This window comes from Cynocephalus volans, chromosome 7, assembly GCF_027409185.1.
Source record: "Cynocephalus volans isolate mCynVol1 chromosome 7, mCynVol1.pri, whole genome shotgun sequence".
NCBI classification, from domain to species: Eukaryota; Metazoa; Chordata; class Mammalia; order Dermoptera; family Cynocephalidae; genus Cynocephalus; species Cynocephalus volans.
Window position 1 is genome coordinate 77,878,011 of NC_084466.1, and position 14,995 is coordinate 77,893,005.

The following is a 14,995-nucleotide window of genomic DNA, read 5'->3' on the forward strand; positions in this document are numbered from 1 at the left end:
TTAAAAAGGAGAACAGAAATAAATATATTTATTTCAGACTTATGTTTGAGCAAAATAATGATGTGGGAATACAGTCACTTGGACAGTTATAAATGAGGTAGGGTGGGGGAAGAACATAAGAAAAGTAATGATTTGGGTCGCGGGATGTGGGGCTGGGAAGCGCAGGGACTCACCTCTGGCATGGAGCTAACTTCATGCACCTGGCCGATGAGCTTACAGTAGGACTGAAAAAGCAATAGCAGCTGGAAGTGTAGCTTATATAATCTCTGACACAGTTCCAATTGCTAAAGAGAGAATTTGCATGGGAAGAAACAATTATTAAGGATCATTCTTGTATAACTAGTGAAATCTCAGTGGAGACAAACATTTTTTTAAAGTCAAGGAAACATAACTAGGTGTTATTCCAAATAAAATAAAAACCAAAATCCAGCCAATAAATACGAGTGAGAAATTCATAGCATAGTACAGAATATTATGTTCTATATAATGGAAGGTGACTAGAGAGGAGTGCAGCTATAAGGAGACTGAGTGAACTGCCAAATTTCCATCATATATATATTTGCCAATTAAATACCTACAAATTACAGCTGAGGGGTTGTCTTTATTATAAGCTGCAAGTGGTTTTTTTTTTTTTTTTTTTTTGTCTTTTTCGTGACTGGCACTCAGCCAGTGAGTGCACCGGCCATTCCTATATAGGATCTGAACCAGCGATGGGAGCGTCGCTGCGCTCCCAGCGCCGCACTCTCCCGAGTGCGCCACGGGCTCGGCCCCCGCGAGTGGTTTTTAAAAACAGAATTTCTTTTTTATTAAAAGTATATTTGAAAGGCAAAACCTTAAGTAGTTCTAGGTGTTAAACTTATAAATTCAGTAGATGCTTGGGCTTGGGAGATTTCTCTGTGTGACAGTTTTGGCTGCCATTAGGGTGCAGACACTCATCCTGAAGTCTGTGTACGCACAACAGTCACACAGTCCTCTTAAGTACTGTATCAGTTTTACTGATGATGCTTCTACTCAGTGCTCAATAAATAGTTGTTGAATTAAAGAGATATAAAAAGGGGCCAAAAATACTTAGAAAAAGAGAAATTATGAAAACATCCCAAATTACCTGTTGAAAGAACATTAAAAAGTAATCATACAAAATGGCCCTTGTGCCCTACAGATATCTCTGTAATTTAAAATATTTTCATTATATGGCTTATGTATACTATGAGGAAAAAAACCCATGAGCAATACAAACACCGATGATTATACTACTGTTTGAGTGTATCCTCTACACTTTGCCTATTTTATTCCAAGAGTGGGTTAGCTCCTAGGTAGAAGATGGGATTCTGTGAAAGGAAAAGAACAGCTTTCCCTAGACAGAATTTCACAGCTCAGCAGTCACCATGAAAGTGGGGGTGAATATGTGGTTTAAATTAAACACTTCACTGTTCAGTTTTCAAATGGGGTTAAGTCAGAATAAATAGGGCCTTTCTTTTACAAAAGGACTATAAAGAGCTCAGCTCAGTATTGAGGACTTTTTTTTTTTGAGGTTCCCTTAAATCAGTTTAAGGAGAGAAATTACAAGAATTTAGGTTTCAGGAAGAATATTCTATTGATATTAACAGACTTTTGATTCTAATTCTTAAAAGTTATTAAAATTGGTGTTAAGACTATGCTAAATGAAGTTTCCTTTCTCCTCCCACCCCTTTCTTGCTCTTAGGGGCAAAACAATTCTGCTTAGAGTTACTTGATCTCTCAATATTGGTAAACAGCTTAAGTTCAAAGAAGTAGCCGTACTCACTGACTCAAAGTGGATGTTTGGTTGTTTCAGTAAAACATTTTTTTTATCATTTAAACTTTTATTTATGGGAAACTTTTAAAATATGGTATAAAAGACAACTGCCAGAGCCCTGCAAATAAATGAAAAAGTATGTTTAAAAACAATGTTACCTTCACAATTTAGGGTGAAACCTAGCTATGAAAACTCTCACTTTCCTAAGCGCCAAATAATGGTGGTTATTACTCAAAATATTCCACTTATTGTAAGAGAATTCATAGCAACATAGGTTTCTACTGTGGGGCTAAAGCAGCTCAGAAGGCTACTAATAAAGTGCCATGTCTCAATCTACCAAATAAAATTAAATGAAAAAGGGAAAACATGCTAAGAGATGAAATAGTAACAGTGAAAATAAGGTTCGTTATGGGTCCATGCCTAAATGGACAAAGAGTATGAAAGAAAGTTAACTTACTGCAAGAGATTCCATTTGCTACACAGCAAGCATGGCACAGGAAACAAAGGAAAGGAAAGAAAGGACAGGGTCAGTGTTCGCATGCAACAGAAAGCGCGGCCCTCTTCCAAGAGCAGAACCGTCAGCAGTATTAGCATCGCTTGCCCGAACTTGACAAATGGTTGCAAATGTTGTACCCATTCAACATGCACAGCGTTCCAGTTAAAAACAAGCTCTAATGGGAAACATATCATTGAAAAAACATAATTTTTAATCTTTTAGGTTCTCTGATTAGTTGGTTTAGATTTTTTCAGTCAGTCTTGGAGACCAGATGTCCAAACTTTTATTGCTTGAAGATTTTAGTGTATAAATGTGAATAATATGTGAACATAGTAAAACTGTGAGGAGGCCAGCTGAGTAATTTGAAAAACTACAGCCCCAAATAAATTATACTATTGCTCAATATTAGTTGAGGCAGAGTCTTTAGTATTTTGGTTTCATATCTACTAAACTATGATCATTCCAAATTAACACTGAATATAATTAACCTAAGTGGCATTTTCTTTAGGGTCAGATTACCTTCCAAATTGAAAATATTTTATAAAACTGCTAGATGTTTTAATTTCAAAGGACTGAACATTGTATACTTTCAAACAAGTGTAACAAGTAATTTTCTTGCATTTTATGTTTTATAATAATTTTTTTCTCTGGTAGAGAATTTCCAAAAGCAATTTAGAACTGATGGTTAGTCTAAAATAAATTTGTAACTGGGCCATATTCAACTATAGCTACCATCGATTGGCATCACCATGTAATAATCATAGAATTGGTTTAAGGAAAGTTTGGACATATGGGAAGAGATAACCACAACTTGACAGAGTATTTTTTAAAAAATCAATTTGACCATTCCTGAATATGAGTCAATATATTTGGTTCTGAATTTTCAAACTATCAAGGACTATCTAGCTCAGTTTCTAGTCCTTGATAGTAAAAACTCCTTATTTTAAAGCTCTTTAAAAAAAATTCTCTGGATTATTAGTTTGATGTATTGTACATTAACATAAGGTACAGTGCAAGAGAACAAATAAAACTATACATTATTATTTACCAGTATCTACAAACATAATTAAAGGATTGCCACTAAAAGCCTCCACCCCATCTTCCAAGGGTATGTTCTTCCCTCACCTGTTGCTAATACCTCGTGAGGCTGGCACAGTGATGACTACTGTAGGATGTTTACTGGTAGTTTTTGGATCCTTGCCATGAATATCTTTAAAAGCTTTGAAATATAAACACCTTTCAACCTGTGATGTAGATTACACAGCTCGAAGTACTTACTATTTTCAAGAAAACTTCATGTCTAGAGGTTTCTATAACCAAACCTCGTGTACTGAAATATAGTGTCACATAAGAAAGGCATACAGGGCCAGTCTTAAGTCTATATACACACAGAATTTCCACTGTGAAGACTTTTTGGAAAATATCAAATGTGACTGAAAAGTTTAGTAAGCACTTTAGCAAGTGACTGCTTCTACCATGGAATTTACTTTTCAGGAGCTTGGAATGAAGCAAGTGCTGAGTGGATTACATGGGCTTGTGTGAAGACAACTGCTATCTTTTTACTGTTTTCCAAAACAAGGTTGTAATCCAAGGAGGTCATCAAATCAGTCAAAATAAAATCTCTTTTCAATAAAGACAAATAAAACTTTTAAACTCCAGCCTGGTGCCAAAGAATTTCACTGTCAATGGATTCCTCCCACTCAGCTCTCAGGGCACAAAACAGTGTGTTTCCTGGGAGATGGCCAACCCGGACGAACACCAGCTCTCAGTATCCTTCTTAAACTCTCCTTTTTAGGTAGGCTACTTCAAGCTCCCTTGATATTTATTATCTCAAAATCCTTTCCTAGCCCACAGACTGGGACCAGATTTGCATTTGGAGTTCCAAAAAGATAGTTAATAATGTATTTCTAGGGGGCCATCTTATGGAAAATGTTAAAACTTTTCTTCCCTCTGTATCCAGGTTTTAAAAATAATCCCTTGAGAAGTCTTTATAAACTTATTTATATTTCGATGACTTAAGGTTCTGTTGAAACATGTAGGAATGTCATTGTTTTATTAGGTCACAGGGATTTTCTTCAAGCCCTATTCTTGCTCTCCTGATATGGCTTGATTTATGAATTGCAGTTGGAGGTATGTTTTCTCAAAAGGAGGAAAAAAACATAAAGAAGCCAAGATGTTAAAAACTGATCATCAACAACTGAGGAACGTGCAACTTAAAAAGCCCAGAATAATCTAATTCTTGCTGATTAACAATAGCACAGCCGTATCTGTTTTCTCTGGATTCTGCTCTCAGATAGGTTCTATGCTTATGACATAACCAGTTACTAAATCTAGGATACTTTTGACATGACAGAAGATGAACCACAGTGTACTATATTAGCTATTATTTTCATCATATTTAATCTCCGAAAGTCATGAGTTTAAACTAAGTGGGATAAAATTTTGATAACCTAGCCTAAAAGGACTTTGCTACTCAATAATACATAGATACATCTAATCTCCTAAGTAGGTAGGAACGACCTGTACTCACCTGTTAACACTGCTTCACTGCTTGGGTCTGGCACATTGTGACTACTGTATTAGGTTTGGTGAGTAGTTTTTTGATCCTCGTTCATGAAAGTCTTTCAAAGTTTGAAAGGTAAATACCTTTAAGCCTATGATACAGAGTACATACCCTGAGGTATTTACTGTTTTCAAGAAAACCGTAAACTAATTTCATCAGACATTTCTTTAGTCAATATCGGAAAGAGGACTGCTTATAGAAGAAAGACTGATTTACTACGTCCGAAGGACGATGTTTAATGGATTTCAACTTAACTGGGGAAAAGTCTTGTCTTGTTCAACATTTAACTTGTCATTCAACTTGTATAAGAACAGAGTTTGCAGGCTTCTCATTCATGGATTATGTAGTGATAGGAAATGCAGAACTGAGAGGGTTAGTGTCCACAAAGACCCTAGTAGTTGGAATGATGATTTGAATATAATAGGATGAACTGTAGTAGGGCTACATGTAAATTACTGTACTTGAGTCCAAAGAGTCAAATGTTCTAATGCTCAGACATATATATTGAATGCATCAACTAAAATCACTTATGAAAAATAGGTGGAAACATCTCCAGCTTTCCCAGGGCCAACTCTGCAGAACTGGGGAGCTGAGCTGTGTTAATTAGTTGTGGGCCCAAGACAGAACCCAGAGCTGAGATGTCTAGAGACTTTGCTTCCCGACCTATGTTTATGTTAACCCAAATCACCTTCTAGTTGCCACTCCAGAATGAATGCCACAAGAGATGCATAGGTCAATGGAAACCAAAATCCTTAATTAGAAGTGCTGATTTTAAGGCACGAAGTCATTTGTCTCTCCTTTTGATACACGCAGGCTGAGAAAACGCTGGTAAAGCAGTGTCTACAAATGATTGAAACTAATCTCATGAGATGCATGCCAAACACGCTCCTTGTTTTACATCCTATTTATTCTATACTGTACCTTATTCCACGAGAATTGGTATTATAATCACCAAGAAGCCTAATCTTTTATTAATCATGTCTGTCTTTTTAAAAAAGCCTTCCCCCAAATATACTTCCCGGTAGTAGAAACACTTTTCTTAGAAACATGGTTTGTTTTGTTGTTTTGAACATGCACTGAGGATACTCCTCCAACATACCCCTCTGTAAGTGAGTTCAGCAGGCAGGTGCTTGTATATTATATACACAGAGATGTTTCTCACATATGCAAAGCATAATACTCTCCTGCATTTTTTGGAAACATGCAATCCTCTCTATCTAGCTTTCATTTCCCATTTTGGGAACTTAGGTACAGAGAAATATTTTTCTATCACAATAAAAAAAACAGTCCAACAGTCCAATGATGATTGACACCCAGCTGTTGCCTTCAGTGTTATCAACTCAATGGGCAGTGGAGACAGGGGAGAGCCCATATGCCAGTATTCAGCTCTTGCTCATTATTGCCACTTAGGAAGGCAGGCCCAGTGTTGCTAGGTCTTAGAGACACCAGAAATGTGTGAATAAAAATTTTAAATTTTTATATACAGGGCCAATTAAAAAAACCATTGTGCAAACTTAATAAAAAACCATGCCAGCTTAATAAAATATGTCTGTGAATTGGTTACAGCTCACAGGCCACCAGTATATAACATTTCTTCATTATTTTGATGTCTACAACTTCATGTTGAGTATAGAGGAAAAATTAGAAAATAAATATTAAACACCCAGCAAAGAGTTGTATTCTCCTCCACAAACAATCCCACGGCAATCCTCACTATGTCATTTGTTAAGAATGACTGAAGATCAGCTACTGGCAAAGACCAGGGTAGGGCTGGGAGGTGGGATGATTTCACATGCCTGTCTGTATGCTGTTACCTTCTCTGACAGACTGATATCTCTGACTGTTCAAAAATTTGCTTTGCTAGGTTTAGCTAGGTAAATACTAATCCTTTTACAAAATGCACACTTCTCTGAAATAGAATACACATGTGTAATAATTATTGGTATGTTCACTTTGCGATTTACATCCAGTAAGTTATAAGTTCACTTATCACCATCCTATCTATCTCCATGCAAAGGGTGCTCAGAATAATTCACAACATCAAATTATCCCAGAAGTACAGAGAACCTACTGAAAAATGAAGTTGGAGAGAATCACTTGAAGGTAAGCAGTGCTTTGAGGCCAAATGGTTGTTGGGTTTTGCTTTGGGATGGAATCCAAATGGTAGTTCTAATCAAGATATCTCCACCAACTCTGGATATAAGATCTTGCTATTTACATGGAGTGACACCACTGTTTCTCCGGAAGGCTCGCCTTCAGTGTGTAAAGATTTTCCTCCAGTTTGCTCTGAGACAAACTGGAGTTTGTCACAGATTACCTGTGATGGGAACCACAGCTTCTGTGGTATGCACTCCCCTTGGTGCCTAGCCATCCTTCAAGCTCAGCGGTGGCTCAGTCAAGGCTGGTGGAATTGGAGAGTGTATGTGGTTCGAGCTGCATGCCCAGTGCCCAGACTACTTCCAGGGTCCACTAACAAAACAGAATTTAACCGAGTATCTAGATGATTCGAACAACTCACCCAGCCTTGCCTGACTTAAGAGGACTGCCAACTTCAGGTGACAAATAATTTGCCTTTCAGACCAGCCTCAAACCCCAGAATTGTCACATACTTCGGACTGAAGGCATCTTCCTCAGGACATTTGGTCATTGTCTGAGTTCTCTGGGCACCAATGTGTACATGAGCCACCTGGGAAAATTTTGAAACACTGAGCTAATACCGATAACGGGGCCAAGGCCTGGTTAGTTTTGCAAAAATGTTGGAAACATTAGACTCAGAACTTGCCCTTCCTTTAATCTTTTTCTAACAAATCCCACTCTCATTGTTTTATGCATCCTCATTATTTATGTGGATTCCTAAAACCATAATAGACCTTTAGAGGCATGCTGGGAATTATTCTCTAGCTCTTTCCTATGTGTATACTTTGCCTCCAAAACTAATTTAGAGAAAGTAGGGACAAATGGACAGAATATGGCCTTTAGAGTTTGCCTTTTACTTTGTTTTCTTATCTGCAAAGTGGAAAAACCCTTATTTCAAAAGTTTAGCATAAAGGACCAAATGAGATCAAAAGAGGGTACTTCAAACTATTCATTGAAAAAATGGAATTAAAAGATAATATGAATCTTTCTCTGAACTTTTTGAAGACCCCCTCATACATATACAATACTTGAAAAACATTAGCTGCTGCTTTCCACTGTTGTATTCACAACCCTTATGGTAATGCGAATGGAGTTGCCACATATAAATAAATGAACAAATACATGAACTCTTTCTTAATCCTTGGGTTTAGTAAAAACACAAGAAAAGAGATGAGGAGGAACAAGCACTACTAAATAGGAGCAAAGAAAGACGGAGATGGACGAGGAGGAAGTGAGTGAGAAGAATGAGAAAAACGAGAAATCTTCATTGGAGGGAGATGGAGACGAACCAGGAAAAATAAAAAAGCAACTAAACAAAGTAACATGACTTAACAGAAATAAGCTATGAACACTACAGAAGCACATGTTTTAAAATTGGAATGTTTAGGAAATAGGACAATTTAACTGGGATTTCTAGTTATCCTTAAGGTTAACCAGGAAGCTACAAACAAATGAACAATTAAATAATAGATTTGGCTTAAGCCTTATTCCTAAAAATCTGCCATGTTGTTAAAGCACTTTCCTGATTGACATTTTATTATTCAGAATATAATAGAATTTGATGATTGAAGGTAAATGTTCAGATAACTATTTTTATATACTACTGTACAACTATACTAGGAAGTGGATTAGATTTGTGCTCTTTGTAAATCCTAAACTGATAACTGTTGATGGGGCTGGAATCAGTAGGGATGGGTGCTACTGGGTAGCCATAAAAATCTGAAACCTGGGTAATATTTTATTTTTTAAAAATGTATTCCTTCTGGGGTATGCTAATGGCAGGTTATTCAGTAAAAGTCAGAGTCACAAATCACCTGAGGCAGCACAGATGTGTACGCAGGGATTGATGGAAATGCTGGAAATTTTGAATTGCACATTCAACTATGCATTGCTTATGAGAGACAAATCATGTAATGTCATTAAATGCCTATTTAAAAAATATAAACTATTATGTATATTTGCCTATGATGTTTCCAGACTTTGTGACCAAGCGGTCATTCTGCCTGTCACCTGATCAGCCATGGAGCCTTGGATAAGTCATGCTTGGGTGTCTTCAACTGTAGAATGGGCAAATGCTACCTGCCCTGCCTCCAATCCAGAGAGGATCAAATGACTTAATGGATAAGAAAGTTCTCAGTAAAGCATAAAGTGAAACACATATTTACATCTTTGAGACAAGAAGGCAGTAATGTGGAAATGCAAACTACACTTCAGTACCCCATCTAGATATTTCTCAGCTCTGTAGTCTGCTTGTTCAGTCTCTGGTCTCTTCAGTAAAACTTATCAGGGGGCTCACCATGTGACTCAGTGCTGGCATGGACAGTTAATTTCAGGACTGCAAACTTGTTCAGTAACAATTACCAAATTGGAATTGAACCGTTAGTATTTGGCTGAAAAATGTTACCCCAAACTTTACTTGGTTCTTTCAGTGTTACTAAAGTACTTTTTCTAATACAGGAAGATGATTTTGGATCTTCTGGAGAGTACACAATCTAAAATGCTTTTCCAGTTGTGATGATGTAATTCCAAGGAAACACCATCTCTGCCTAGACTGGGCAGCAGCCTCCTATCTCACCTTCCCTGTCCACTCTTGCCCACTTCAGTCTGTTTCCACAGTACATAGAATAGGAGAGGGTTAAAGTTAACACTTTTCAGTTGCTTACCATGGCTGTTAAAGACCCTGCATGGTCTGGCTTCTGCCAGTTTCTCCAGACTCTTCTCAAACTTTTTTCCATGTCCCTTTCCGCACTCCCAGCCATGCAGACTGCAGACCAGGTGCCCTCCTGCCTTGGGGTCTTTACACAGGCTCTCCTCTCACCCCTCCTTACTGGAATAACTTTAGCTCATGTTTAGCTCTCTGTCTACATGACACTTCCACAGAGAAGCTTTTCCAGACCTACCCTCCCATTTGATCTTGCCATATGCTTGCATAGCTTACTGTTCTTTCCTGTCCTCAGTGGCATTTATCACAGTGTACACCTGTCTGATTCTGTTTCCCAGAAGGGCAGAGGCCTTGTCTGTTGTTTACTATTGTATTCCACCATGTGGTCCATACAGTTGGCACTCAAAACCTAACTGCAGAATGAATGGTTTCAATCCATTCATACTCTCCTGCCAAGTTCCTTCACAATATGGCATACGTTTACCAGCTAGCTGGTCTGAGGTGTGTACTTAAAGCAATTCTAAATGAGAAAATCGGTTTTAGTGATTGCTGAAAGTTCAACAGAAACTTCCCTCATTGAAGGAACTAAGTAGTTCAGTGAATAATGAATGAAATTTGGTTTTATACTGAATTAAGAACAGATTTATTAGGAAATGATTAGTATAGATAGTGTCCAGCAGAAAGGTTATTTTTATACCCTTACTTTTCCAAAAAGAAACACCCCAAATCCCATCAACACACAGTCATGCATGGTTTGAATGTCATTCTATCTTACTCTCTCGGTTTTGTGTGAATGTATGGGATGACCCATTCCACCTCTTCCTTTCTCAAGTTCCACGCTTCGTGGGTGGATCAAAACCAGCACACACTGTCACAGCACAGGAGGGATACATTCTAACAGGCTTTTGTTACCTTTTCTTCTGAGTCCCCTGGTTGGCAGGTAATTACTCCATCTCTTGATCCTCCTGCAAATGTTGCCTTACAGTTTGCAAGCCACTGTCATCAGAAAAAAGAGATACAGACATAGGTAAATTTAGCGATGTCCCGAGGACATTTTTAACAAGAATTCTTTCAGGAAAATTTTATTAAGTTTTTAATTAGTAAAATAAAATTTTGTTGTAATGACTTTCTGAAAAGAACCATTTTGGGGGTTTAAAGATTAACTGTTTTAAATTAAAATGTATGTTTATTGGGTTCAGTGATGATCATTTAAAAATATAATTTCAACATTGTGCTACCTTGCCCTGGAGAACCCTTTCACCAGACCATTCCCAATTTACGTATAAATGAAATATGTGTGTGTATATACATATATCTACTTAGAAAGCTTTCACATGACTGAAGTTAGGACACAGGACCAACACTTCTCAAGCTGGGTGATTCTGGTCAACATGACCTGTCTCATGACACACCTACTTCTCTGTTATGTTGAGGTGACTTCCCTGGGGCAGGTTTGCTTCACTGTAAGAAAGGCTATTATAATAATAGCTCAGCTACTTAGAGATTCTGCTGGTCTTAAGCATCTAGGGTAGTACCTAACACAGATGTGAAAAGCAAACCTTGGGCAGAAAAAAAAAGCATTGAAGAACTGAAACTCGCACCTAACATTGCAAGCCTAGTTTGGTTCATCAACCAGAATGAAAGGATTATTTTTACCGGCTGATGACTGAGAAGCTAGAAAATAATGACAGGTGAAGAGTCACAGAAATAGAAGATGAAGAGAATTGTTATGTAGAATGTCAGAACTCATGCCCTTGGACAGGCTACGACTAGATCAATAACAACAATAGCGATACAGCAAAACCCAGTAACTTCTGGGTTATACAGCACTGTGCTGGGCAGGTATTGTCACTGTTTTCAAGGCAATATCATGTTACGGTTAAGAACATGGGCTTTTGAATCCTACAGATCTGAGTTCTAATCCCAATCTTCCACCTCCTAGCTAATGAGGGCAATAACAGTGACTTTCAGGGTATTTGAGGGCATTCAATGATTTAATTTAAGAGATCTATCTCTTAGCAGGCTGTTGGACACGTGGAAAGGGCTCAGGAAGTGGTAGCTATAGTGACTTTTACAATTGTATCCTTACAACAATCCTGAAAATCAGTTATTATTATCACTGGCTTATAGGTGATGAATCTGAGATGAGAGAAGATAAGTAACTAATCCAAAGTCACTAACCGTAAGTAACTGACCTGTTATTTGAACCCGAGACAATCTGATTCAAAATCAATGCTCCTTCTAAAGTGCCTGGCATATTTTAAGAAGATACAGATATCAATTGATATAACACTCAGTTATTTTTATTACTGAACCACTGGGTTCTCTGGGCCTCCTACTGTCAGATAACAGGTGGTCTGCATGGATGTTTCTAGATCACTTCTGTCTCTTAATTTTATCTAAATTTCATATAGATCTATGAAGGAAGAAAAAAGTAAAGAGCAAGAGCCAAGGCCAAGAGAAGCCATGGGGACAGAGAGAAGCAGCTACCAAGGTGGTTAAGAGGAGGAAGGGGATGAGATCATTTTGGGTAAAGCTAACACTGGAAGGAAGTGATCAGCAAATTCAAAGCTCTGAGAAAAGAAAAGCTACCACATTGATAAAGTGACAAATCAAGCAGATGCCCACTTTTTCCAATTTCTATGGGGATAAAAGTGAATGCTGAAAAATTTCTCTTTTGTAGATTCCATTTCTATATAATCAATATTACATATGTTCTGCCCTGATTAAATTGGAATTACAATCTCTGACAGAGGAAAAGATGAAGTATGTCTTATACCTCCGAGGAACTCACAGTGGTTGGGTTCATTTGGTTTTAACTGAATGCATGTGCCCAGAAACACAAACACTTACTGAGAGAGTGGCCTCTTTTCTGTTGTTGTAGGTATCCAAATATTCCTGCAGTTCTAAAACACTGAACTTGAGCTTGTCCAGAAGTCCACAAGAGAGGAGCTAAAGACAGGAAAATACTTTGTATTAAAACAACTAAAGAGATACCAACACTAAGGTTTGGCTACACAGATAGAACAGAGACGTATATTTAGAAGTAATGTAGAGGGGCGGCAGTGCTATTCATTTTAATAAGCTGTGAAATTTGGAATTTTGCTGCACTATCAGTTGCAATTGCAATCGAAATACTAGCTTGCTAGTCCAAGCCTTTTATGAAAATATCTATTTTTCCCATGTCAGTACAGGCAGATAAGCCTTACCAAGTATTCCATAGAAGTCCACATTGAGATATGATACCATTTTATTCATGAACTTTACTATCATCCTCCAACAATACTCCTAGTAGTGTGAAGACAGACCTCCAAAGAGACTTTCAAACTGACTTTGTATTTAATCTGTACTTTAAATCATTTAAGATACAATAATTTCTCATATTGTATTCCTTGCTACAAGACAGCCAACCACCAATCAAGTTCTTAAAAAGACTCTCCAGAGATTTAAAAAATCAAAGCCCATCCTCAATGGTTTTAAACATCGGTAATTACTGAGCATATGTGATGATGGTTCTGTGATATGATGGGGGATGTAAAGAAAGGTAACATACAACCCCTGCCCTCAAAAAGCTCACCAGTCTTGCAGGGTTAGAGTTAAATTCATAAAGTTATGATTCAGCAGTCAGCCAGAGACTATTTTAATTATCCTTTAAACTCATCATTTGCAGTTTGGGCTGGGCAAATCTAGAGGGCAATGAGTCTCTCTTAGAGACTTGGGGATGAGGGGGGAGTGATGACATGTTGTTTCTGGAGACCCATCTGGCTGGCCAGCCTGGCATGTGGGGACTGGCCAGGTCAGCTCTGGGGGAGTTAATCCTACCATACGCACAGCTGTTAAAATCAGTCATCAGAGAGAGGTGCCAAGGACACAGAAGTAAAAGATTTGGATTTTTCTCCTGATTCTCTGAAATGGCTTTGCCTTGGCCTGGGCTGACAATGTACAGTAGTTACTCTGCAGACCCCAAGGCCTTTGGGAGTTGTATCGCAACACAGAGCTGCTCACAACACCAAAGGTATCTTTAAAAGAAACCATAACACAAGCATGCTACCATGAAGTTCCACACCACAAGCTAGGCAGTCTCTAGTGCCAGTGCAGGATTGCGGTACTCACAGTCTCAGCATCCACGAAAAGTGTAGGGCATTCAGAGCAGGAGGTGAGCATCTGGGAAGAGCTGACGAATTTGGATCCGATTCCCCGGAGGTTATCTCCAAGGTAACTGGCTGCATCACAGGTTAGGAAGCAGAACCTTTTCTGAATATTCTGCAAGGCAGAATAGTGACCATTTGAAAAGGCCAAGTTTAACTTACGTACTAGAAAAAACTTTTATTTTTGTGGGGGAGGGAGTCTTCTTTTTAAACTTTATTTTTAATTGACAAATAAAAATTGTATATAGTTATCATATACAACATGTTTCGAAATATGTGTACACTGTGGAATGGCTAAATTGAGCTAATTAACACATGCATTACCTCACATATTTTTTATGTGGTGAGAACACTTAAAATCTACTGTCAGCAATTTTTTAAAAATTTTATTTAATTTTATCATTACACAATGTAAACATTTTTTGTGGCCCTTTACCAATTTCTCCCCACCCCCTTTCCCACCTCTGGTGTTCTCAGTTCTGTTCTCTCCTTTTGAGAGTTCAAGGAATTGTTGTGATTGTTGTATCTTTCTTTTTTTCTTTTTAGCTCCCCCTTATGAGTAAGGACATGCGGTATTTCTCTTTGTGTGCCTGGCTTAATTCACTTCCATAATTTTCTCTAAGTTCATCCGCATTGCTGTAAATGGCAGAATAGTATTCCATTGTGTGTATTTACTACATTTTCCTATCTAGTCATCCATCGGTGGACATTTAAGTTGGTTCCAACTCTCAGCTACAGTAAATAGAGCTGCGAAAAACATGGGAGTGCAGAGGTATTCCTTCCACATGATAATTTCCATTCCTTTGGGTATACAATCAGCAGTAGGATTGCTGAATCATATGGCAGTTCTATCTGTAGTTGTTTGAAGAAACTCCATACTGTTTTCCATAATGGCTGCAATAATTTACAGTCCCACCAACAGTGTAGGAGGGGTCCCCTTTCTCCACATCCTCACCAGCATTTGTTATTCTCTGCCTTTTTGATACTGGCCAGTCTAACTGGTGTAAGATGACATCTCAATATGGTTTTGATTTGCATTTCCCTGATGCTTAGTGATGTTGAGCATTTTTTCATGTATCTGTTGGCTATCTGTATATCTTCCTTTGAGAAATACCTATTCAGCTCCTTTGCCCATTTTTAAATTGGGTTACTTGTTTTTTTACTATTAGGTTGTTTGAATTTCTTGTATATTCTGGATATTACCCCTTGTTTGATG

At 37.9% G+C, this 14,995-nt stretch overlaps 1 protein-coding gene across 5 annotated transcripts in view; it reads right to left on the minus strand.

Moving 5' to 3' along the window:
• FRY (FRY microtubule binding protein) overlaps nucleotides 1-14,995 on the minus strand; it is a 216,918-nt gene that overhangs the window by 5,438 nt on the left and 196,485 nt on the right. For 4 of the 5 annotated variants that reach the window (XM_063101926.1, XM_063101923.1, XM_063101922.1 and 1 more), the window contains 5 exons: nucleotides 13,745-13,894; nucleotides 12,485-12,583; nucleotides 10,544-10,627; nucleotides 2,232-2,249; nucleotides 174-284 (listed from right to left, as the gene is read on the minus strand). In XM_063101926.1, the coding sequence (XP_062957996.1) occupies nucleotides 174-284; nucleotides 2,232-2,249; nucleotides 10,544-10,627; nucleotides 12,485-12,583; nucleotides 13,745-13,894 (462 nt within the window). The remainder of the gene's footprint in view (nucleotides 1-173; nucleotides 285-2,231; nucleotides 2,250-10,543; nucleotides 10,628-12,484; nucleotides 12,584-13,744; nucleotides 13,895-14,995) is intronic. The other variant, XM_063101924.1, reaches the window with a different exon arrangement.